At 37.1% G+C, this 27,660-nt stretch overlaps 1 protein-coding gene across 2 annotated transcripts in view; it reads left to right on the top strand.

Annotated features, from left to right (window-relative positions):
- Window positions 1–27,660, top strand: part of RSF1 (remodeling and spacing factor 1) — a 158,649-nt gene that overhangs the window by 92,270 nt on the left and 38,719 nt on the right. For both annotated transcript variants that reach the window (XM_080814913.1, XM_080814912.1), the window contains exon 5: window positions 7,387–7,541. In XM_080814913.1, coding sequence (XP_080671039.1) covers window positions 7,387–7,541 — 155 coding nt within the window. The remainder of the gene's footprint in view (window positions 1–7,386; window positions 7,542–27,660) is intronic.

The following is a 27,660-nucleotide window of genomic DNA, read 5'->3' as shown; positions in this document are numbered from 1 at the left end:
GAATTTTGGGGGCGCCTGGGTGGCTCAGTTGGTTAAGCGACTGCCTTCGGCTCAGGTCATGATCCCGGCGTCCTGGGATCGAGTCCCACATCGGGCTCCTTGCTCAGCGGGGAGCCTGCTTCTCCCTCTGCCTCTGCCTGCCACTCTGTCTGCCTGTGCTCACTCTATCGCTCCTCGCTCTCTCGCTCTCTCTGACAAATAAATAAATAAAATCTTTAAAAAAAAAAAAATAAAAAAATAAAAATAAAAAAAATGTAACTGAATTTTGCAACTTAAAATCAGACGGAATATTTTTATAAAAATAGAGATCCATAAAAAAGGAAATTTCTATATTTGATCTTCTGAAAATTTAATACCTAGACAATATACAGTGTCTGTTCTCAGACTGCAAAATGGAATTAAACTAGAAATCAGTTATAGAATGAGATCTTTAAAATTCCCGCATGTTTAGATATTAGGTAATATACGTCATCATAACACATGGATCCAAGAAGACCTCTCAAGACAGATTGTTTAAATTATTTTTAATTAAATGAAAATGAAAATAAAATATATCAAAATTTGTGGTTGAAAATTTTCAGTGAAAGCAATACTTAGAAGAAACTTCTAAAGGCTGGTTCTTTGAAAAGATTAGTTAAGATTGATAACCCACTAGCCAGGCTAGCTAAGAAAAAAAGAGAGAGCAGACACAAATTAGTGATAATCAGAAATGAAAAAAGGGACGTCTCTACAAATTCCATTAACATCAAAAGGATAATTAAGGAATACCATGAACAACTCCATGCCCACAAATTGGTAACCTTGATGAAATGGGCGAATTCCTTAAAAGACAGAATCTGCCAAAATTTTCACCAGAAGAAACAGACAAATATGAACAGGGCTCTCTCTGTTAAAGAAATTGTACCAGTAGTTAATAACCTAAAACAGAAAGCACCAAGCCCAGATGGGTTCACTAGTGAATTCCACCAAACATTTAAGGGAGGAATTATACCAGTTCTCTTCAGTCTCTTTCAGAAGATAGAACAGGGATAATTCCTGACTCATTTTGTAAGGCCAGCATTACCCTAATAACAAAATGAGGTAAAGATATTACAAGATGGGAAAACTTTAGACCAATATCTCTCAGGAATAAAGATGCAGAAATCCTCAAAAAATTTTTTTCAACATCATACTTGAAGTCCTAGCTAATGTACTAAGAGAAGTAAAGGGATTAAGAGAGAGAGATTGGGAAGGAAAAAATAAAGCTGTCTTTATGTGCAGATGAGATGTTCATCATTTTTGTAGAAAGTCTGAGCGAGTTAACAAAAAACATTCCTGGATTTTATAAGTGATTATAGCAGGGTGGCAGGAGATGAAGTTAATATACAAATGTCCATTACTTTCCTATATATCATCAATGAACATGTAGAATCTGAAATCTAAAACACAATACCATTTATATGATTCCCCCAAAATTGAAATACTTAATCAAATAAAATCAGTAAATCAAATAAAATATGAACAAATCTATCTTAGGAAAAATATAAAACTGATGAAAGAACCCAAGAAGAGCTAAATAAAATGAGACATGTTCCATATTTGTGGATAGGAACAATTAATATTTTCCTGGTGTCACTTCTTCTCAACTTAAAATCTATAGACTTAATGCAGTCATAATCAAAACTCCTGCACATTATTTTGTGGATATTGACAAACTTTTTAAAAAATCTATATGTAAAGGCAAAAAGCCCAGAGTAGTCAACACAATATTGAAGAAAAACTAAGTTAGAAGACTGACACTAACCGACTTCACAACCTGTATAAAGTTGTAATTAAGACAGTGTGGTATTAGTAAAAAGAAGAGACAGATATAGGGACACCTGGCTGGCTCAGTCAGTGAAGCATGGGACTCTCAATCTTAGAATTTTAAGTTTGAGCCCCAAGTTGGATGCAGAGATCACCAAACCAAAACAAACCAAACAAAACACAAAAATACTAGACAAATACATAGTGTAGCAGAATAGGGAGCCTTGAAATAAGCCCATATGAAGGTGCAAAGGCAGTACAGTGCAGAAAAGATAATACTGGGGGAAAAAAAGGATATCCATATGCAGAACAGTGAATCTAGATACAGACCTTACATCCTTAACAAAAATTAATTCAAAATTAATTATAGACCTCCTTATAAATGCAAAACTATAAAACTCCAAGAAGATAACATAAACAAATCTAGATGATTTGGGGTTTGGCGGTAACTTCTTTGGTATAACACCAAAGGCATAATCCATGCAAAAAAGAAGTGATAAAAGCTGGACTTTGTTATAATTAAGAATTTCTGCTCTGTAAACTGTCAAGATAATGAAAAGCTAAGCCATAGACTGGGAGGAAATATTTACCAAGGATGTATTTGATAAAGGCCTATTATCCAAAATATATAAAAAACACTTAACTCAACAATAAGAAAACAACCTGATTTAAGGGGCATTTGGTTGAGTATCCAGCTCTTGATTTCAGCTCAGATTGTGATCTCCAGGTCATGGGGTTGGGTCCACCTTGGGCTTCCTGCTCAGTGGGGAATCTGCTAGCCTTCTCCCTCTCTTTCTGCTCCTTACCCTGTTCACACTTGCTCGCCCTCTCTCTCTTTCTTTCTTTAAAAAAAATAAATAGATCTTCAAAAAAAAGGGGAAAAAAACAACAACCTGATATAAAATGGACCAAAGACCTTAACAACATGTTGCCAACGAAGATACACAGATGGCAAATATACACATATATTTGTATGGATATACACATGAAAAGTGGTTCACATCATATATCATCAGTGAAATGTAAATTAAAATGAGATACTACTGTATGCCTATTAGAATGGCCAAAATCCAGAACACTGACAACAGCAGATGCTGATGAGGATGTAAAGCAACAGGAACTCTCAACCATTGCTGGTGGAAATGCAAAACTGCTTTGGAATACAGTTTGATGGTTTTTTATAAAATTAAACACCATATGATCCAGCAACCAAATACTCCTTGGTATTTGCCCAAAGGAGTTAAAGAGTTATGTCCACACAAAAACCTACAAACAAATGTTTATAGCAGCTTTGTTCATACTTGCCAAAACTTGAAAGCAACCAAAATGTTATAACTGATTAACTGAACACTAAGAACACTTTCATTCAAAGTTTGTAAATTTTACATCAATAAATGTTTTAAGAATTGTAATGGTTTGACAGTCATTCTCAAAAAGCCAAATTCTAAATAAACAGTGTGTCGCGTTTTCATGTATCCAAAATGACAAACTCTGTCAAAGACATTTCTAAACCATATGCTGCTAGTATAGTACAGTGATTGAGAAGATGGTCTTGGAAGTCAGACTATAATTCAATTCTGCCTTTAATCTGTACTAACCATGATGTTAGGCAAATTACTATACCTCTCTGTAATGTCCTCACTTCCTCCTCTATAAAATGAGGGGTGAGTATAGTACCTATTTAATCAGGTTAGATTGGGATTATATGAACTAGTTCATGTAAAGTGCTTGGAGTAGTGCCTGGAACATAGTAATTACTTATGTTAACTTCTGTTATTGATACTACTGCTGTTGATACTACTCATTAATGTCTTCCTTCAGGTTCTTGGCCCCCATAAGAAATACTGTCATACTCCATTATCCTCCCTGTTTTGTCACCTATTAATTTGGATTCAAATGAAAAAAGATGGAATATTATTGGTGGACCCTGTAATCATATACTATAGATACTTAAAAAGAATTGCTATATTCACACTGTGCTGTGCCATGGAAATAGATGCAATGCAGTTTCGTAAGAGTTCCAAATTGTGGGAAAAAGATATGGGGAAGTAGTAAATGATAATAGAGGGTCATAATTGTGATCTGTGATGGAGATCATTCTGGTGTGTGGTCTTTAGGACCCAGATACTTGGCAGAAGATGATGCCAGTGCTTGGCTTTGTTTTTGTTTTGTTTTGTTACAATATTGTACTGTCAGTTCAATTGATTCTTAAAGGTTTAATCCCTTTCACTAAGTCTTAACTCTGAACAACCCTTAGACTAGAAGAAATCATATTCCACAACATAATAGATAGGATGATATACTCCGTTTCACCAAAGTCTAAATTAACTTCAGATACAGATAATGCAATGCAAGAGTTTAGAATCTATTTAGTCAGAGTCGGTCAATCTGCTTGTTAATCTGACCTTCTACCCTTTCCCCTGCAACATATTTGTCCCGTCTCAGTTAATAGCAGTCACATCCTTTCACTTGCTTAGATCTAAAACTTGGGTCACAAAATTTGACTTTTCGTTTTCCTCTCCTGTCACATTCACTATATCAGCAGATCCAAACAGCTCTCCATGCAAAGTGTATCCAGTGTGACCATTCCTCATCCCCTTTATAGCTGTGTTCTTATCCAAGCCATCATCATTTTTGTTTTTGTTTTGGTTTGTTTTTTTTTAAAGAGTGATTTATTTAATTCAGGAGAGAGAGCATGCACACATGCATCAGTGGGTGAGGGGCGTGGGGAGGGAGAGAGGGAGAATCTCAGACTCCCTGCTGAGTGTGGAGCCCAAAGCTAGGCTCCATCTCACCACCCTGAGACTATGACCTGAGCCAAAAATCAAGAGTTGGGCGGCAAACCGAGCTACCCAGGCACCCCTTATTTTTGTTTTTAATACAATTCAGTGGTTTTTAGTATATTCACCACTGCTATCAAATTCCAGGACATTTTCCTCACCCCATAAAGAAATCCTATACTGCATACCCTGCACATTAGCAGTTTTAATCACCATTCTCCCTGTCTGCTTTCTGTTTCTGTAATTTGCTATTCCAGACATTTCATAAACAGAATCATACAATATGTGGCCATTGTGTCTAGCTTCTTTTGGAGAGCATAATCATTTCAAGGTTCATTTATGTAGTTAAATCAGTACTTTGTTCTTTTTTATCGCTAAATAGTATTGCCTTGTAGGGATATACCACAGTTGTTTATTCATTCTGTGCTTGTCTTAGAAAGAATAGTTGGGGTAGCCATGCGGAACACATTCCAGGCTAAGAGCAGAAGTGCAAACACCTTACATCCTGAGAGAGTGAGAGAGTGAGAGAAAGAGAGAGAGAGAGAGAATGGTATTTTGGAGGGATATATCTAGTATACCTGAGTGAAGGAATGTTTTAGAGCAAACAGAGCCAGCAATGGAAGGAGAGAGAGCAGAGCACTGAATTGTTAGCGTCCATAGTCTATTTTAAGAGTTTCTATAGATAGTGGTAAGAGTTTTGGGTATAATTTGAATATATGTTTATTTATAAAAATCCCCTCTGACTAGTTCAAATTTGGGATTTAATCTCATCTTTAGATCAAAATAGAATTCCAAAGATGGGTAGTTTCCTGTTTTCATATAATTATGACTGCGTGAAGCTTGCATTTTAACACAGTAGTCAGGTTAAGGCTTTTTAGGGAGTTCTCCAATAAATTTTTCTGCTTAATTCGGTTGTTTTGTAGTCTAGTAATTGACATGGATTTTGTAGCAGTATTGGTTCTTTTCTAATGCTTGGAAGCTTTTTAAAATAGGTATAGTGAACAATTTAAATTCAGTTCCCAGCATGACTTCAAAAAATAACAAGCTTGAGACACTTTTTACATATGGAAATCTTAGTGTACTAAGCACAGTAATAACATTAAGTGGATAAAGCTTTAGGTTAGAAGCATGTTGGTATAATGAAGTTAGGAAATAGGAACTTGGCCAAAAACAATTTTTTTAAAAGATTGTATTTATTTATCTGTCAGAGAGAGAGAGAGAGAGAGCAGAAGTAGGGGGAGTGGCTGGCAGAGGGAGAAGCAGGCTCCCCACTGAGCAAGGAGCCGATGCGGGACACTATCTGAGCTGAAGGCAGACAGGTGCATAAACAACTGAGCCCTCCAGGCGTCCCCAAAATAAATTTTTTTCATGTCTCTAAGTTTTAAGGTAATTTTTTGTGAAGTGGAGGCAGTGCCAGAGAGGATTCTTGAAAAGCATCTGATCTTAATCAGACCTCTTACTATTAGATAATTAAAATTCTAAAACTTCATTTTATTTATAATATGTGTAACCTATGAATGCATTCTCATACACAATATTAATAACATGTATAAACCCATGTGCTCATTCCCACACATAATGACAAAATGGTTATCATTTTAATTACTGAAAAATTGTCCGTCAGTGGCAATTATTCTCCCTAGGAGGCCATTTTAATAACATTCGAATGAATCCTGTCTTTTATTCTATAGATAAGGAAGCTGAAGCCTAGTGAAGTTACAGGACTTGTACAGGAGCACTTAGCCATCTAGGTTAGAACAGGAATTCTTCTTATTCATTAAATATTTCCTGACTTAAGAGCCTACTTCATAAGGCACTGTCCCTGCTCTCATCACCAGAGTTGAGCTGGGGTAGAGGTTGCAGGGGACAGGAGAATAGAGAACACGTGTGGCATGACAGACAAGAACAGAAGTAATTTCATCTGAATGGGAACTACATAGGATTAGAGGTGCATACACAGTGTTTTGACAACATAGAGGGGAATCTCATGGTGTTGATTAATTAACTCAGTGGCAGATCTAGAACTGACTTTTCCAACTTTTAGTCCAGGGTTTCCTTTTTCTCTTCACTGTTACACATTGCTTATCTGAGAAGGAGAAATACCCAAGTGAGCTTTCTTGTTTATAGGTGGCATTTAAATCAGCCATCTAACACAACTCTGGTCTGGGTATTAAAGATAGAGAATTAATAGGTTAAATCTGATTTACTTGGGATTTTCTTGTATTTTTGGTTCAAATTGAATTCTCATTCTGTAGTTGTAAACTGTAATTGACAGAACAACATTCAGTTTCCTGAATTCTTAGGTTTTTTAGCTGTGTTGTAAGAGCTGACTTTGCTATAATTACTCAGACCTGGATCATAATTTTATAACAGTATCAAATGTTATTCTTTCTCTAGGTAGAACAGAGTTCTTTTTCACAAATGAATCAATAATGTGATCCATTTTTTAAAAAGTGCTTCTTCAAGGAAATTTTACATTGCTTTTGTACTCTTTAGAGACTGCATAGGACTTTTAAAAATTATCTAACTTTGATTTTTGTTTAATTTTGTTCCTGCTGTTCTTTTCAGCCAAAGAGATTCACATTGCCATTTTAATCCGTAGGGTGTACGTTTCTTCCGTTTTGGAAAATAATATATTTTCATATGCTTTCTTTCCTAATAGTTAGATTCAAGGTTAATTAAGATGAGGTGCACCAGTGTTATGGATGTTCTTAAATGTGTTTTTCTTTTTAAAATTCTAATTTCTAATAGGTATTATTCTGAAAGCTCTTTAGGACAGGATTAAGATTTTTATGCTGTTTTGTTTTTTTCCCTTATTTAGAAATCGAAACGAGTTGGCTGAGACTCTTGCCCTCCTGAAAGCACAGATTGATCCCGTGCTACTGAAAAACTCTAGCCAACAGGACAACTCTTCCCGGGAAAGTCCCAGCTTAGAGGATGAGGAGACTAAAAAGGAGGAAGAAGCACCTAAACAAGGTTTTTTTTTGTGTGTTTTGTTTTGCTTTGTTTTGTAATTTCTTCTCTCTTCTTCCACTTCTATTTCCAACTATATTAATTAGAATTCTTTCAGTTTGAAAAATTGGAAGTCTTCCTGTAGAGGGAGATTCATTTTTCTTTTCTTTAATGAAAAATAAGAAGCAAAAGGCCATTGAGTACGTTTCCTCTTTTATATTGTACATTTAGAAAATTTAAATAAAAAGTGTTCAGGTCATCACAACATATTTTTTGCTAATTTTAAGAATGCAAAGATACTTTATTGAACTCTTTAATTATTGTAGTGAAATATGCATAACATAAAATTTATCATTTTAACCATTTTTAAGTATACAATTCCGTGGCATTAAGGGCATTCACTTTGTTGGGCATCTGTCACCACCGTCCATTTCCAGAGTCATCTTCCCCATCTGAAACTCTGCCAGTTAAATACTGACTCCCCATTTACCCCTGCACCCCCCAGCCCCTGGCATCCACTATTCTGCTTTCCATCTCTGTGAATTTGCCTAACTCTTGTGATGTTCTGTCCAAGAAATCATAGAATATTTGTTCATAGAATATTTGACTGGCTAATTTCACTGAGCATAATGATAGGCTGAAAAATATTCCGTTGTATGTGTTTATCACATTTGTTTATTCATCTATCTGTAGATAGTTGGCTTTCTTCTACCTTTTGGCTGTTGTGAATATTGCTGGTAGGAACATGGGTGTACAAATAGCTGTTTGAGTCACTGCTTTCACTTCTTTTGGGTATATACCTAGAAGTGGAATTGCTGGATCATATGGTAGCTTGCAGATCTGCCATACCGCTTTTTACAGCTGCGGGGCCATTTTACATTCCCCCTAGCTGTGTTACTTTGCAGTCCACCAAACGCTACACATGCATTTTCAGTCATCATAGTATCTCCTTGACGGAACTGCTGTTATTATGGTTTCAATTTTATAGATGAGGTAATTGGGAAGTTTATAAACTTGCCCTGGGTCCTATGTATAATAAACGGTCAGAGTCTAGATTTGAACCCTGGTCTTACATCGCCTGTACTCTTCAACTAGAGTGATCTAGGGCTGTACTTCTCAAACTTTAATATGCGTGCTGTTTATCTGGTGATCTTTTTACAGTGCAGACACTGAGGACATTGGTCTTGTATGAAGTTGATGATTTGCCATTTTAGTTACCAAGGACCTAGGTGATGCTGAGGCTGCTGGTCAGAGAATCACACTTTGGATAGCAAGGTTACAGAGGCAGTTTCCTCCTAACCTTGTATTTATTTAAATACAGCAGAGTCTTTCAGACAGCTGTTCCTGAAAATATTCCTCAGTGAATACTGATATTTTAACACTAAACACAGTTAACAGAGAGGCTGTGGGGGAGGACATCTGTTTAAAAAGTAGCACATGAAGAGGAGCAAGACATTTAACCTTCTTTGGTTTTCTCCTTTCTCTTTTAAATAGTGTCTCTTCTGTTTCTTTTACTCCAGTAGCAAAATGTTGCTCACTCATTTAGGAAGTACTTACTGTACACCTGCTCTGTGTTAAGCACCATTTTAGACATGAGACTTCAATAAGGAAAGACAAATCCTTGCTTTTGTGAAGCTTACATTAAAGTGGGTAAAATAGCTGACACATACCATTGACCTTGTGCCAAGTACTGTGCTCAGTGCTTTACGTGTGTTAAGTCATATAATCTTCACAACCACTCTGTTAGGTATGATAGGTAGGTAGTATTTCGGGTTTTTTGTGGGGTTTTTTTGTGTTTTGTTTTGTTTTGTTCCAAATGAGCAAAGGGAGTCAAGGAGAAATTTGAGTGACTTTCCCAGGGTCACACAGCCTGTTAGTGGCATACCCAGTGTTCACACCTGGGCAGTCTTTGGTCTTTCTCTGGGGTTTGTGTACTTTAGATGCTACAGAAACACATAATTTGTGGGAGTTGACATTTTTATTCAGCCTCTACAGCCCCCTCTCTTACTCCATCCTCTTAAATGTAGTTACTGTGTTCTTTTCCAAGCAAGACCAAAGAAATGGGATTCTGGCTTGTCATTTTTATTACTTTCAGACGTAAATAAACACTGCCTTTGGGCAGGGAGGGGAAGGAAAGCAGGGATATTTGGAAATCAGACATCAGGAAGGAAAAAAATAAACAGGAACTACGGAAAGAATAAAACAGCTACTCTCATTCTTGCAGCTAAAATAGATTTTTCTTTGTTGAATTGCTATGCTTTGTATCCAACCTTAGTAAAATTATTTTTTTTTGTATAAGTGCCAAGAAGAAATGAGTTACTTGTAAAAATAAGCAAAGAAAAGATCCAAAGATGGCATCATATGTCTTAAAATGTTCACTGAGTAATTAAATCAGTTTTTTATTTCAAAGGTAATTGAAATTGTCTTTGAAAAAGTCTGAATTTCTTAAACTGGCATTCAGAATCTCATAGTCTGGCCTCGAATGATGTTTCTGGTGTTATCTCCCACTAGTTTTTTACATCATCACTGGTTCCGGGTTATCTAGATGCATTTTCTCCTTGTCTTGGGCATTCCTTCTGTGTCCTTATCATGCTTTTATCTCTCTGAGATACTTTTCTTGCACTCTGGAAATTCTAGTCATTCAGGGCCATCTGGAATCTCAGAATTTTGATCTTTTTCTAAGTTCTGCTAGCACTTAATTAAATACTATTTTTTTTCCTACTTACATTAGGATCAGTCATACTACCAAGCTTGAAGCTCTCAAATACTTGCTGACTTGTTCTTCTCAAACTGTGATAGATGATAGATTTCAAAGCAAGTGTTAGGTATAATGTAAGCCCTTTACTATCTAAGACCCAGGATATCTTGTTTGGTGGTATACTACCACAAGTTACTATTCTTCTAGGACACCATAAAGTTTAATGTATATTTTCACTCCATGTTAGATACTATATTCTAATTTGGAAGGTACCAGAACACTAAAAAAGAAGTATGAGGAAAAACAAAGTTGAGGGAAATCCTAACCTTTGGTTTCTTTCTGCTAATTGGAAAAAGACTTTCCTTTTGTTAGCTTTTGTGTCATACACTTCTGCCTATATGCAGAATGGGTAAAGACTACCACTTGAGAATCTTTAATAGAGAATAGAAATTGTAGATAGGCAGCTTACAAACCTGATTTGGCCTGAAAACTTTTTTTTTTTTTTTTTTGGTTTATACAGTGTTGCTTTGTTTTTTGTATTGTTTTGTTTTTAATTAAGGTGAAAGTCAGCATTTTAAAGTATACCATTCAGTGTTTTTTTTTTTGTATATTTACAATGTTGTGCAATCATCACCACCATCTAATTATAGAAGATTTCTATCACCCCATGAAGAAACCCTGTAATAATTAAGCAGTCACTTGCCACTTTTTACCTACCCCTATGACTGAATAATATTTCCTTATATAGATACACCACATTTTGTTAATTCACTCTTGAGTTGATGGACATTTGAGTTGTTTTCACTTTTTGGCTATTATGAGTAATGCCACCGTGAACATTCATATACAGATTTTTGTGACAACATGTTTCCACGTGTGTGTGGTTGTGTTTTGTTTTGTTTTGTTTTTTTAATTTGAACTTGCTGTGAACATTTAAAATTGGAAATTAGAAGAGCTGATAACAATGGAGGTTTGTTTTTGCCTATCAGCAGTGAGCTGTACCTGAGTAATGTTTGACTTTCCTTAGAATTTGCATTCTCCAGTTTACCTTAGTCCTCTCTGTCCCCTGAAATTGGGCTTAGTCTCAGTTGCTTAGCCTAGTATTTACATTTCGTTTTTCTTATGATATAGTTAAAGTAAAAAAAATTATTATATTCATGTATCTGTCACATATTGAAAAAACAAGAGAAAGAAAAATGGGAAGGTGACTTGTTGGCAGCAGTGAAGAATATTCCTATGGTTACAAAAGGTTAAGTAAGCTACAGATGATTCTCTTGTGGCCGTTACTAATGTGATTTCTGATATAAAGTCTAAATTCAACATGGCAAAATAATACAACTTAATCTATAATCTTAGTCTGCCCTGTCTGCCATAACAGGATATCGAGCTTGGTGGCTTTAACAAGGGAAATTTATTTTTCCCCAGTTTTGAAGGCTAAAGTCCCAGAGGGAGTGCCAGCAGACTCAAGTTCTGGTGAAGACTTTCTTCCTGGCTTACAAATGGCTTCCTTCTCTCTGCCTCATGTGGCCTCTATGTGTGTGTGTAGTGAGAGAGTGATCTGGTATTTTTCCTTTTCTAAAAGGGCACCAGCCCTGTTGATTGTGGCTCTACCTTTTTTATATCATTTAACAATAATTATCTCACTAAGACCCCATCTCCAAATACAGTCACATTGGGGATGGGGGCTTTAACATGAGTTTAAGGGGGGAATAATTCAGTCCATACATGTAGTGTTATGAAACAGTACTGTAGTAATATGATGGGTATGGGAAAAGATACCTAATGGAGAAATTAGGAGGGACAAGGGGAGAACTACAGTTTTAAGATTTGTTTCTTAATGCTAAGATTTGTTTCTGAATGCTTAGCTGAGCTGAAGAAGACTCCTCGTGGGCACTGCAGATCATCAGGCCTCATTGTACAGAAAAATCTTGTATTGTATGGTTCATTATATGTATCTATGTATATAGATATATATAGATATCTGTATATCTTTTCTTTTAATTCCATTGTACTTAGACATACAGTGTTTAGTTTCAAGTATACAATATAGTGATTGAGCAATTCCATATATTACTCAATGGCTGATGAGCAGTTACAGATTTTTAAGAAAAAAATATTACATGTGAATCAAAACTTTTTTTTAATGTTGAGTTTGGGTCCAGCAAAAAATGTGTCCCAACTAGACTGAGCATTTATATACGTAAGTGCAAATGCAAATACACTAGCTCATAGTGAATAGATTACTATGAACAGAAGGACAAGAATTTAAGTCATTTGTTATATTCCATATTGTAGCTGATGAAAGCACAGATAATAATATTACTCATAGTGATTTATTTGTAGCATTGATTAACCTTTTTAAATGACAAGAGCTAATTTGGATATGGTTCCTTAATGAGCCCCAACTTTAGGAGATAGCTTTTTTGTGTATTGAGGGGAAGTTTTAACATACAAATGTAGGGGCACTGCGCTGGCTCAGTTGGTGGAGCATGTGACTTTTGATCTCGGGGTTGCAGATTTGAGCCCCATGTTGGGGTAGCAATTACTTAAAAATAAAATATTTTTTTAAAAATCTGTATAGGTCATACTTAGAAAAAGTTACCTAGACGTGATCCTCCTTTGGCTGTTGTGATCATATCTAACACAAAGCTTAAATTTGAGATGGTGACATTTTATAGAGACATTTTTTTTTTTAAGATTGTATTTATTTATTTGACAGAGCACAAGCAGGGGGAGCAGGGGGAGCAGCAGAGGGTGAGGGAGAAGCAGGCTCTCCGCTGAGCAGGGAGCCTTGATGCAGGACTTGATCCCAGGATCTGGGGATCATGGCCTGAGCCGAAGGCAGATGCTTAACTGAGCCACCTAGGCGCCACAGAACATGAAACATTTAAAGACAAAGCAGTTCCCACACCTATGCAGTGTGAATCCTGTATACTTGCTCCTGAAGTTGTCAGCTGGGAGAAGATAGCTCCTAGGTGCCCATATGAATTGCTATATAGACTGTGGCAAAGCCTATATCAGGTTTGAAGCTCCTACTCCTGTTGGCAAGCTGTCTTACATCCATCTTGGTAGACTCATGCAGTGTGATCTGTAGTAGTCTTGTGAATCTGAATGCTTAGCTGAACTTAAGAAGACTCCTCATGGTCACTGCAGATCATCAAGCCTCATATTATAGAAAAATACTGTATTGTATGGTTCATTCATTACGCAAAAAATTGATTGACCTATGAGTCAATCTCTAAGAGTTATCCTGTTCAGAAGGTTAATTACCATGACTGTGAGGTTTCATTTTTAACTTTTTTACACACAAAAAACACCCATATAATGACACAATGAATTTTTGTTCTTTTATCCTTAAAAATGCTGTCTTGGGACTCCTGTGGCCCATAGATGGCTTAGCCATGATGTGGTGTTAGGAAGCCTTGGCGGGGGAGTGGGGGGTCAGGGGTATATTTTTAATATCATTTACGTAAAAAAAAAATGTAGCCTTATCAACTAATATTTTCTCAAAGACTCAAGTTGGTAATAAAATTGGAACACTTTGGATATTATAATTTTATTAGTTGATTCACTCGTTTTCATGAACTTGATTCAGTAGGAAATGTAGTAGATATAGAATAATCTGGCCCACTTTCCTACTGTAGTTGGTATCCAGAAATGGATATGATGGCCTGAATTGTGAAATAGATTCTCTGACTTCAAACTTAAGAAGGAAAATTAGGGGCGCCTGGGTGGCTCAGTCGGTTAAGCGTCTGCCTTCGGCTCAGGTCATGATCCTGGGGTCCCAGGATCGAGTCCGGCATTGGGCTCCCTGCTCAGTGGGGAGCCTGCTTCTCCCTCTCCCTCTACCCCTTTCCCCACTTGTGTTCTCTCTCTCGCTCTATCTCAAATAAATAAATAAAAATTTAAAAAAAAAGGAAAATTAATATTGTTCAGTTTGCCTTTCTAAAGTAATATAAACTAAGTTTATTAGTACACTACTGAAAACTAAATAATGATGGCATTCAATTACAAAAATTATGTAAAAATCCTGAAAGTAGATTCCCTGTATACAAAATTCTGTCAGTGTTTGCCAATACTTCATGCTCACCAGCAGCTGTTTACTGGCATAAAATATATAGTAGTAAACTCCCTATTAAATGACTCAAGGCCAGATTTTGTGTTGCGTATAACAGTGCTGACTACGTACTGGATCCAACACTGTCGTAATGAGCAGTCCCTGGTCCCGGAAACAGTGATCAGTTTCTGATTCCAAATCAAAGGAATAATGAATTAAGAAATAAAATAATAAAATAAATTAAGAAATAAAATCATAAAACTTTAGTAGCTTTTGAAGATTCAAAAACATAATCACCAGCATTACACATAATTTATATTATGTTCAATAAAAACAATTTAATTATATTTCTAGCTTTATATTTTTCTTACCCTCATTTATGTTTTCTTGCCTGACTCCTGTGGCCATTAGAGTTTGTAGCCCCTTCTGTAGAAAGGGTGGGTACTAATTGTTACAGCTACAAAGAAATGTTTTGGTATGGTATGGGTGTTTAATCTAGAGACTTATGGATGGATTTTATTTTTTATTTATTTATTTTTAAGTATTTTATTTATTTGAGAAAGAAAGAGAATGAGAAAGTGAGAACATGAGGTGGGGAGGGTCAGAGAGAGAAGCAGACTCTCTGCTGAGCAGGGAGCCCAATGCCGGGACTCAATCCTGGGACACCAGGATCAAGACCTGAGCCAAAGGCAGTCACTTAACCAACTGAGCCACCCAGGTGTCCCATGGATGCGTTTTAAAACTTGTACTTGGCACAAAATAATCCACCTTTTTTTTTTTAAGATTTATTTATTTATTTGACAGACAGAGATCACAAGTAGGCAGGCAAAGAGAGAGGGGGAAGCAGTCTTCCCACTGAGCAGAGAGCCTGACGCGGGGCTCTATTTCAGGACCTCGAGATCACGACCTGAGCTGAAGACAGAAGCTGAAACCCACTGAGCCACCCAAGTGCCCCCCAAATCATCCACTTTTATACTACCATGTTAAATAGTGTTTCACTACAGAAAAGTATAGAGAGAGCAGATAAATAGAAGTGTTATTGTCACCTTGTTACAATATCTTAGTTTCCTTTATAAAAACAAAAGAAAATATATTATTTTTTATCATCACCATCATTCCTTCTTTACGTTAGGCCTGCCTTAAATTGTCAGGTGAAGGACAAAATACATTGAAGTTTGCATTTCTTTTATTTTTATGCCAGGAACAATAGAACACAGACCATGTTGCTTCTTTTTCTTTTTCTTTTCTTTCTTTTTTTTTTTTTTTAGATTTTACTTATTATTTGAGAGAGACACACAGCGAGAGAGGGAGCATAAGCAGGGGGAGTGGGAGAGGGAGAAGCAGGCGTCCCACTGAGCCGGGAGCCTAACGCAGGCCTCCATCCCAGGACCCTGGGATCATGACCTGAGCCGAAGGCAGACACCTAATGACTGAGCCACCCAGGCGCCCCCAGACCATGTTGCTTCTTATGTGAATCATTTGTGCTTACTGGAGAGGGAAGGAGGAAGGGAAGGTGGGAAGGAAGGAGAAAAGCAAAAGAAATCTTAGGATTAGATTAACTATTGCTGTTCTGATTAAGTTTGTTGTGACTTGAATTAGAAGGAAAAATTGAAGTTATCATTCACAATTTTTGGAAAATGGCAGTGATATTGTTTTGAGTCTCTACAAATTTCTTCATTAAAGGAACATATTAATAGCAAAAATTAAAAACTGTAGACAGTTATTGGAAACTACGGTCTTAAAGGGGCTCTGGGATGCTATGGTCCTTGGGAATTCTCAGACTTCTCCAGCCAGACCTCCCTTCCAGAATAAACTCCACACTGAACTTTGTCCAAACTGCTAGGAACAGAATCCAAATTAAGTAGGACAGGGACAGTATAGGCATGCAAAAAAGAAGCTCCAAATAAAAGTACGAGAAAGGAATAGAGTTCATTCATCTCATTAAGTAAATCACTTTAAATTTGAATATCTCACAAAAAAATAACAAGTAGGGAACTCTAGAGCTATGAAATTAGAAAAATTATCTATTTGACAGAAAAGTAAGCAACTAAAAAGGATCAAAGTAAATCCCACAGGATTATAAGAATAAACACTTATCCTAAAGACATTCCCACAGAACGTGAAAACTATAATTCATAGGTGGTAAAACTCTGAGTCAAGATTTTTCCCAGATCCAGGAGAAACATCAGAGTGAACAAACTCAAGGATTAGTGCCTTTGCCAAATGGGAAATGGAAAGCTATGTATTTTTTTTTTTAATCAAAAAGAAATGAAGAAAGAGATAAAGATTTGACAGAAAGAGGTAAGGATTTGAAGATGGGAAAGAAAATCCAAGTCTCCACAAAAAAGAAAACCAAAATCAAAGCAAGGGAAAGACAAAAATACTAAAGTCTGTGCTTAACAAAACCTCCTGAAACAAAGTTGTTAGATTGTGTATTGAAAAGGTACTATGTACCTTGGAAAATCAACCCAGAACAACAAACATCAAGACATATTTATTGAGATGTGAAGAAGAAAGGCTTCAGTTATCCAGGCAAAAAGACCATGTGACTTATAGCAGAAAGAAAATAAGACTGCCAGCACTCTATTTGAAAGCAATGCTTTATGATAGAATAAAATTCCATAATGTATGTAAGGCAACAGAAATGTGACCCAGGGATTTATGTCCAGCCAGACTGGCTTTCAAATAAAGATTGTGATAAACTTACCAATATCTGTGGTCTGTTTTAGAAATCTTCAAGTGAATGAGCTTCAGATAGCCAGAATGACTAACATAGTATCAGTGGGGGATGCTGTCAAAATACATACATATTCTTTTTTTTGTTACTAATTCATATATATGTTTCCTACTTCTGCTTATGAGAGGAATCTTAAGAATGACGATACCCTGGTAGTAATGTGCACTCTTAGTCTCTAGATTTTTATTTCAAAATATCATTCTCCAGTAAAAGAAGCCAGCGCTCCTTAGATTGATTCTGGAGACGGACAGGGAGAATACAAGATGAGCCTGAGACATCATAGAATGCCGGAGTCTAAGGACGTGCTCAAAAAAATTGGGGCATGTCAGTAGTGTACAGGTGCCAGTAAGAAGTAGCTCTCAGTAGTGAAAGCAGAAACTGTTTTAGCTACAAATTTATATAATGATAGATTTAAACCATAGATTTAAACAAATGCCCATGAGTTCTACTTATAAAAGTACATAATTGTGTAAATAAGTAAATAGAGGTGAAGGGGCAGCCTTCTCTGCAGACAAATATGGGTTAGGAATGAAGGAAATACAGAATCACCATGAGGGGAACTCCACAGTAATAATTGTTGCAGACAAGGTGCAGTTTATGGAGAAACAGAGTATTAGCATAATTTCAATGTAGCTCCCGAAGACACCTACTTGTTACAAGGAGAAAAATGGTAAAAACCAGAGCCAACAGTGCCTTAACTAAATGGTTAGGCATTGACGTATCCTATATTCTCTGATGGAATGCACAGCATCTCTTTTTGTGGGATTTTTGTCAAAAATATATAATCTCAATCTAATCTTGAGAAAACATTTTAAAGCCAAAATTAATAACTGTATCAGAGCAGAAGAAACAAGGAAAGAATGAGGAATGGCCACAGATTGGAGGAAACAAGAACAAACACAAGAACAAAATGAGACCTGGATTCTTAAATGGAAAGGACATTGGAGAAAAATTAGCAAAATTTAAATAAAATCTGTTTAATTAATAGTATGTTACTATTGTTAATTTCCTGATTTTATAATTATACTATAGGTATCTAAGTTGTTAACTTTAGGAAAAACAGGGTGAAGGTACACCTGAACTATTTTTGTAACATATCTGTATGTCTGAATTTATTTCAAAATAAGATTTTATTTTATTTTTTTAAGATTTTATTTATTTATTTGACAGAGATCACAAGTAGGTGGAAAGGCAGGCAGAGAGAGAGGAGGAAGCAGGCTCCCTGCTGAGCAGAGAGCCCAATGTGGGGCTCGATCTCAGAACCCTGGGATCATGACCTGAGCCAAAGGCAGAGGCTTAACCCACTGAGCCACCCAGGCGCCCCTCAAAATAAGATTTTAAAAAGAATGTTGGGTGAGCATTAAATTTGTGGTTACATATAGCTGCATTTAAGTGGCAGATAATGAGATAATGTGTAGTCCATCGTTAATGGATATCTGTTTTGACAGTGGAGCTATAGTAGGACAGATGGAGAAAGAATGGAAAGAGTACACACAAATAACTCTTAACTTTTTATTAAATCAATTTGATGATGGTGTCAGTACTGTTTTTTTGAGAATGTTTTGTATCTAGCATGAGAAAGAAAAAGTAATAATGTTTTAATTATATCACCCATGTTGTCCTTTAAAACCAAGATTCTCAGAGTAGGGGGTAGATTATAAGATGTAAGATAAAAGAGATTTAGGAAACACTGAAATTGCATTATGAATTTATGAGTTATTTTTATTAAAAAATATATACGTGTATTTCCTAGTTCTGTCCACTAAAAAAACTTAGAAACGTGTCCAGCCCAACAATAGTGATCAGCCTTAACACCTAGATTGTATTTGTGAAAAAGTTTCCCACCAATTCAGGGGCATAATGGGAATGAGCCAAGAAACATTTTGTCATTCCCGGTAGTATGGATGTTATCAAGTCATGTCAAAAAGACTCAAGGGCCAGGACAACTAGGCGGCTCAGTCGGTTAAGCATCCAAACTAAGACATTGATCTCAGCCAGGTCTTGATTTCAGGGTTATGAGTTCAAGCCCCACATTGGGCTCTACAGAAGGCATGGAGCCTACTTTAATAAAAAGAAAAAAAAAACGAGAGCCAATTTAGAGATCCTAATGAATATGCCTTAAATCCATGATTTCATTATGATACTAAAAGAAAAATTGGTTACCTTTGGAGATTTCCAGTGATGATCGAATTATTGTTTTGAACATTGTTAAATAAATGAAAAGAAGCAAACTACTTATCCTTCCTTTTCTATATGAACTGTACCACTGTATAACAAAATAGTGAATTCATGAAGTTTATGGAATTTATTCCAGCAAGTCACTGATGAAGGAATGATAGAATGGGAATATCACCATTCTGCAGTTCCTATAAAGGTTTTAGATAGAGAGCATCAGTATCTGTTAACATTACAAAAAGAGGGAAATAAATCAGACATTAATGCCTTTTGATAAAGAATACACCATCACTGAAGTAGTTTTGCTGCAAAAATTGAACTGGAATCTGATGAAGGCTATAGATCAAAGTGACGATTCAAGGGACAAAAAGGGCAGAGGAACATTGGAGTGCAGTCAGCATCATCCAGAAATTATAGAACAAATGATTCAGTGACTTGAACAAATAATTGCAAGAAAAGTAAAGGATGGAGGGGACAACAGAAAATTAAAGGGACAGAAAAAGGAAAATAATATACAGGTAAAACTAAAATAAGGATGTGCTTAACATAAAAGTCAGTTTAATTGTTTTTCTTGGTAGGGAGAGGGAATTCTTGGGAAGAGGCATGTGTAGGGCTTGCAAAATAGCTGGCAAGGTCCTAGTTCCTATTTGCCTTCTAATAATTTATTAATCTGTTATTTGTTCACTGTGTATGCCTTCCAGATTGCCATAGAAATATTTCTGGGTTTCTAATTGACATGACAGATTGGTGCTTGAGACAGGCAGTATATGACAGTCCTCAAGGAGTTCACAGCTTCCTTAAAGTTAATGCCTTGCTAGATACAAAAAGCAACCTTAGCGGGGCGCCTGGGTGGCTCAGTGGGTTAAAGCCTCTGCATTCGGCTCAGGTCATGATCCCGGAGTCCTGGGATCGAGCCCCGCATCGGGCTCTCTGCTTAGCAGGGAGCCTGCTTCCTCCTTTCTCTCTGCCTGCCTCTCTGCCTGCTTGAGATCTCTGTCTGTCAAATAAATAAATAAAATCTTTAAAAAAAAAAAATTAAAAATTAAAAATTAAAAAAAAAAAAGCAACCTTAGCTTAACAATAGCCAGATCTCCAGGATCCTGTAAGTCTTCTTTAATGTAAGAAAATCATTTTGGAAACTCCCTTTATTCCTACTCTCCCATCTTAAAAGTATATAATCAGTCACTCCTCACAACCCTAGCACAGCTCTTCCTGCCCACAAGTCCTGTCCCCTTGCTTTAATAAAAGCAACTTTTTGCACTGGAAAAAAAAAATCTGTTACTTGTTTTGTGTTCCTTTCTTTATTTTGTTATAGTTAATTATAAATAAAGCCTCTGTTAGATATCTACCGTGTACTTTTTAAATAAATTATAAAAGAATTAGCATCAGGGGTACCTGGGTGGCTCAGTTAGTTAAGTGGCTGCCTTCTGCTCAGGTCATGATCTCAGAGTTCTGGGATCAAGCCCCTTGCTGGGCTCCCTGCTCAGTGGGGAGCCTGCTTCTCCCTCTACCTCCCTACTCCCCCTGCTTGTGAGTTCCTGTGTGCGGGCTCGCTCTCTCTCTCTCTCAAATAAATAAATAAATAAACAAATAAATAAATAAACTGGCACCAATTCATATCCCTTTAGCGTGTAGTAAATTGGTTGTACCAATGTGTTAGTGTAGGTAGCTCCTATTACTTGTCCATTAGGCACATGATACTGATAAAATCAACTGATAAGTGCAGTATTTTGGGCCCCTTTTGGAAACTGTAAAATCTGTCAACATCTTTAAAATGCTAAGTTTTTTTGCCAAGCAAAATATTTCAGTTGTAAAAATACGTTCCTCTCATAAGTATGGTTGATACTTTACCTGTAATATTTCATTCATTCATTGCAATCAACAAATATTTATTGAGTACATGCTGTGTATCATATATTATTCTTGGTAGTTGGAATAAGCCTGTAAACAAATCAATTGACTTCTAGCCTTACAAAGTATGGGGAGGTAGACAATAAACAAAATCAGTAAATACGCAGTGTATTAGATGATCATAAGGAGCTATGGAGGTAAAATAATTGGGGGATGAGGGAGGGTGTAACTTTAGATCGGGGGTTAGAAAAGGACTCACTGAAAATGTGACACTTGAGTAAAAACTAAAGGATTGGCTAGAGCAAGACCCCGAGGGGAAGCACTGTGTACTTAATATGTTAGGACAGAGATTGGCAGAGTAAGGACTGTAGGCTAAAGGGCCTGCTATTCTTTCTTTGTTTAAAGATTTTATTTACTCATTTGAGAGAGAGTGCTTGTGAGCACAGAAGTAGGGGGGAGGGGTACAAGGGAAGGGAGAGCATGAAGCCCACGTGGGGCTTGATCCCAGGACCCTGGGATTATGACCTGAGCCACCCAGGTACCTGGTCTGCTGTTCTTTTGTTAGAATGTATTGTTTCTTTTAGTGTCTTGTTGTCCATAGTTGCTGTCTTACTACAAAGGTAGAGTTGAGTAGTTGCTAGACTAAAATATTTACTATCTGACCCTTTACAGAATAAATTTGCTGGCTCCTGTTTTATAGCAAGGTGAGTAATACAGCTGAAGCTGAATGAATGAGTGGTATAATACAGGAAGAAATGAGGTCAGGGAGGTCAGGCTGTAGGAGGTGGGGGAGAGTGGTGTGGGGGTTGTATAGGGCCTTGTGGTTTATTGAGAATGGTTTTTTTTAAATCTGAATAAAATGAGATGACCTTGAAAAGCTTTTATCATGAATTATCTTAAAATAATCCCCAAACAATTCTTGTTTCTCTCCTTGGTCTTCTTTCAACTACTTGGCATAGGACAGCTACTGAGGTCCCATTAAAACAAGTGAGATGATAACATTGTTAAAACCCTTACTGGGGGCCTGGATTGCTCAGTCATTGGAGTGGCTGTCTTTGGCTTAGGTCATAGTCTCTGGGTCCTGGGACTGAGCCCTAAATTGGGCTCTTTACTCAACAGGGAGTCTGCTTCTCCCTCTCCCTTTCCCTCTGTGCTCTCTCTCTCTCTCAAATAAAAAAATAAAAATCTTTTAAACAAACAAAACAAAACAAAAAACCTTCCTGATTAGACTAGAGGAGATAAGATCCAAAACATAGGTAGAAGGATTGGGCTTAGCTTAAAATAAATCTCTATTTTAACAGGAGTAGGTTTATGGTCAGGTGATGGGAAGGAGCTTCTGCCTCGTGGCTTTTATTTTCTCTGTGAAATGGAGGATGGAATCATCTGAAAATGTGGACATAGCAGAGAGATTGCAGGTGTGAGGATAGTGAAGAACATTGAGATAGTTAGTGCTCGAGAAATGTAGGAAAGTTACTGGCAGTGTCAGTGTCTCCGAGATAGCTGTTGACCATGACTTTATTGTAATACCTACGAGCCTTACTCCTTTCTGTATCCCACAGATCTCTGCTCATGGTAGGTGTGTTGTGCCTGTTTACTGCCAATTAATTTTGAATGTGTGTTAAAAGGGTTAATGTAAACTTACTTACCTAAATTATGAATGCTGAATCTGAAGGGTTGCTTTCGTGGTCCAGGTTAGATTTGCATTGCTCTGCTATTATTTAATGTTCCTTAAGCCCTAATTGGCTGTCTTGCAAAATGGTCAACACATTTTACTCTGGTTGATAAACAGAATGAGAGTTGGTTCCAGAGACATTTAGCAGTACCATTGTAGAAACAGTAGTATATACATATTTAATTTTAATGACAAGTCATCATGAATGAGAATAGTGTGACCAACTGTCCTCTCTTGTCTAGGATTGTCTGTTTTAGCATGGCATGTCCTGTGTCCTTGAAAACCCCTCAGTCCTGGGCAAACCAGGGTTTCTTACAGTTGGGTTGCTTATAATTTATCTCACTGTAGAGAAAATACATGTTCGCTCTAGAAAACTTGGGGAAGTGTAAAGCAAAAAATAAAAATTTTTCATTGTCTTGTGACCAAGAGGGAAAACCACTGTTAATATTGTGATTTCTTTATTTCCAATGTTTATTTTAGGCATGGTTGTTTATTTATTTAAATAGAATTGAGATTATGTGGGCGCCTGGGTGGCTCAGTGGGTTAAGCCTCTGCCTTCAGCTCAAGTCATGGTCTCAGGGTCCTGGGATCAAGGCCCACATCGGGCTCCCTGCTCAGCAGGGAGTTTGCTTCCCCCTCTCTCTCTGTCTGCCTCTCTGCCTACTTGTGATCTCTCTCTCTCTGTCAAATAAATAAATAAAATCTTAAAAAAAAAAAGAATTGAGGTTATGTGATAAATGCAATTATATATATAATAAGTACAAAAAGTACTCCACTGAGGATTTTCCCATGTCTTTAAAAATTTCTAAAAAATTTCTTAAAGAAGAAAGTTCTACATATAATTTAAGTACCTGATAAATATTGATTATTGAGTATAAAGACTTAACAAATATTGATTATTGAGTAGTTGTGCCAGTTTGTACTAACACTGTCAGTGAATGAACATGTTCCTTTCAGCATACTCTTAGAAGTTTTTAATGTTCTCACTAAAGGAAAACTTTGCTCTTTGGTTTGATTAAAAATTGTAGTGTTTTTTGAAAAAAAATTGTAGTGTTTTTTGAGTTTCAATTTCTTTGATTGATAGTAGAGTTTGTACATTTCTTTGATAGTAGAGTTTGTACATTTTGTCATCTTTGAATTGTCTGTTCCTGTCATAACCCATTTTTGTTTAGGGCCTTTCTTTTTTTTTTTTTTTTAAGATTTTATTTATTTATTTGACCGAGATCACAAGTAGGCAGAGAGAGAGGCTAAGAGAGAGGAGGAAGCAGGCTCCCTGCCGAGCAGAGAGCCCGATGTGGGGCTCGATCCCAGGACCCTGGGATCATGACCTGAGCCAAAGGCAGAGGCTTTAACCCACTGAGCCACCCAGGCGCCCCTCTTTTTTTTTGTTTGTTTTAATTATTAACATATAATGTATTATTTGCCCCAGGGGTACAGGTCTGTGAATTGTCAGGCTTACACCCTTAACAGCACTCATCATAGCACATACCCTCCCCAATGTCCGTAACCCAACCACCCTCTCCACACCCCCCTGCCCCCTGCAACCCTCAGTTTGTTTTGTGAGATTAAGAGTCTCTTATGGAACACTGCATTTTCTAATGTGGTTAAAGTTTATGGTAAGAAGGGGCCAAATAATTAATAATAATAATAATATCTCCCAAATATTGGACAAAGTGCTTCATTGGCTTCATTTAAAAAAAAGAAAAAAAACACCTCACAGCAATTTCTTTTGTTTTTTTTTCCCTTCCTTTGAGATTATTTATTCATTTGACGGGAGAAGGTGAGGGGAGAGTACACATTGTAGGAAGGGCAGAGAGAGGAGGAGAGAATCCTCAAGCAGACTCCATCAAGCACAGACCCCAACTTGGGGCTCAATCCCATGACCCTGGGATCATCAACTGACCTGAGACCAAGAGTCAGATGCTTAAGACTGTGCCACCCAGGCACCCTTCACGGCAGTTTCTTTTCTTTTTTCTTTTTTTTTTTTTTATTAGATTTTATTTATTTTTTATTTGAGAGTGAGAGAGAGAGAATATGAGAAGAGAGAGGTCAGCGGGAGAAGCAGACTCCCTGTCAAGCAGGGAGCCCGATGTGGGACTTGATCCCTGGACTCCAGGATCATGACCTGAGCCGAAGGCAGTCGCTCAACCAACTGAGCCACCCAGGCGCCCCATGGCAGTTTCTTGACAATAGGTATTTGTATTTCACTTTGAGACAGTTTAGAGTCTAAAGAAATGTGGAAAGATAGTTTTCCCAAGGTCTCCTAACTAACCAGTGTGGAAGTGGCACCAGAGCGTGAAAGTTTGTCTGACTCATATCTCTTAATTTTTAATGAAAGTGTTGAAATAAACAACATAGTATAAAATATAAAACACTTAGATATTGTTAAAATTTGCCTTTGATTAAAAATGTTATAGAAACAAGTATTTTCCCCTCATTTTCCATTCCATTCTTTTCCCCTCATTTTCCAGGCATGGCCACAGTCCTGTGAAACATTCTTCTGTTTATGATTTTGCTACATGTGTATGTAGCCATATCAATATTGTAGCATCATTTTGTGCATTTTATAACTTCTGCGAATCCTGTCATACTACCTGTCCTTTTGCATCTTGCTATTTTCATTCATCATTCTATTTCTGAAATTTATCATATTGGTCCATGTAATTTGTTTCATTTCTGTTATTTGCTATATAGTGGTTATTCATTTTCCTGTTTGAAGGATATTTAGATTATTTCTAATTTTGCAGTTTTATAGCAGTGCTATAATAAATACTCATGTTTATTTTTTTCTGTATAGTATATGTAAGTATATTGTCTATAAGCAGAATTACTCTGTTACAGAGTATATTTCTTCAGGCTTTAGAGTGGGTGTTTCCAGCTTGCTCTTTAAGCTGTTTGTGTTAATTTATCATAGGTATATAAGATTTGAGCAAACTCTGAAACCACTATCCTATTTTTTTTTAAAGATTTTATTTATTTATTTGACAGAGAGAGATCACAAGTAGGCAGAGAGGCAGGCAGAGAGAGAGAGGGAAGCAGGCTCCCCGCTGAGCAGAGAGCCCGATGCGGGACTCGATCCCAGGACCCTGAGATCATGACCTGAGCCGAAGGCAGTGGCCTAACCCACTGAGCCACCCAGGTGCCCCACTATCCTATTTTAAAACTAAGTCTTGGTTTAGAAGAAGAAAATTATAAAGAAATCAAGCCTTAGCAGGAATTAGTTGCCGCTTTATCACCCAATGGATGACAAGCCCAATATATATTAAGTGGATATGGTTAAATTTTGGTCAGTATGGAAAAGGAAAGGTAATAGAAAGCAAAAGGAAAGGAAAATGTATCAGACACGCTTGCATTTGGCTACATGTTTGTTCAGACAAACCCACCACCCCAGTAAAGCAAATATCACAATAAAATGAATCAAAGGAACTTTTCATTTCCCAGTGATTATAAAAGTTATATTTACATTATGCTGTAGTCTGTCAAGTGTGCAATAGCATTATGTCTACAAAAACAGTGTACATACCTTAATTAAAAAATACTACTAAGAAATGCTAACCATCATCTGAGCTTGCAGTGAGTCACAATCTTTGTGCTGGTGGAGGGTCTTACCTCGATGTTTGTGTGGATGCTGACTGATTGGGGTAGTGGTTGCCGAAGGCTGGGGTGGCTGTGGCAGTTTTTCAGTATAAGACAGCAGTGAAGTTTGCCACATCAGTGGACTCTTGCTTTCATCAGTGATTTCTCTCTAGCATGCAGTGCTCTTTGATAGCATTTTACTGTCAGTAGAACTTCTTTCACAAAATTGGAATCATCTTAAACCCTGCCACTGCTTTATCAACTAAGTTTATGTCATATTCTAAAACCTTTGTGTCATTTCAGTCATCTTCACAGCATCTTCACCAGGAGTAGAATTCTTCTCAAGAAACCTCATTCTTTCCTCATCCATAAGAAGCCACTCCTCATCTGTTCAAGTTTTATCATGAGATTACAGTAGTTCAGTCCCATCTTCAGGCTCCACTTGTAATTCTAGTTCTCGTGCTGTTTCCGCCACATCTGCAGTTACTGCCTCCCCTGAAGTCTTAAACCCCATGAGATCTTCCCTGAGGGCTGGGATCAGCTTCTTCCACACTGCTGTTCTTGTTGATATTTTGACTTTTTCCTGTGAGTCATAGATGTTCTTCATGGCATCTAGAATAGTAAATCCTTCTCAGAAGGTTTTCAGCTTTCTTTGGTTACAACCATCAGAGCAGACAGTGTCTATGGCAGCTGTAGCCTTCTGAAATGCTTTTCTTAAATGGTAAGACTTGAAACTGGAAATGAGGCCTTGATCCATGGGATACAGCATGGATGTTGTATAAACAAGCGTGAAAACAACATTCGTCTCATTGTCCATCTCTCATCAGAGTTCTGGGGTGACCAGGTACACTGTCACAAGCAGCAGTATTTTGAAAGGAATCTTTTCTTATGAGTAGTTGGTTTCAATAATGGGCTTAAAATATTCAGGAAGCCCTGATGTAAACAGACCTTCTGTCTTCCAGGCTTTGTTGTTCCACTTATGGAGCGTAGGCACAGTAGATTTAGCATAATTCTTAAGTGCCTTAGGATTCTCGGAATGGTAGATGAGCATTGACTTCAGCTTCAAGTTAGCAGTTATATTAACCCCTAACGAGAGTCAGCCTGTCCTTTGAAGCTTTGAAACCTGTCATTGACTTCTTTCCAGCTGTGGAAGTCCTGGAATGTGTTTTTTTCCATTAGAAGGTCTGTTTGATCTGCATTGAAAATCTGTTGTTTGGCGTAGCCACCTTCATGAATTGTCTAGCTGTGTCTTCTGGATAACTTGCTCCAGCTTCTGCATCAGCACTTGTGGCTTCACCTTGCACTTCTGTGTTATGCTCCACAGCTGCTTTCCTTAAACCCCCAGAAACCAGCCTCTGTTAGCTCTAAGGTTTTCTT

Source organism: Martes martes, assembly GCF_963455335.1.
Source record: "Martes martes genome assembly, chromosome: 10".
NCBI classification, from domain to species: domain Eukaryota; kingdom Metazoa; phylum Chordata; class Mammalia; order Carnivora; family Mustelidae; genus Martes; species Martes martes.
The sequence above is the reverse complement of the archived record's forward strand: the minus strand, read 5'-3'. Positions and strand labels throughout refer to the sequence as shown.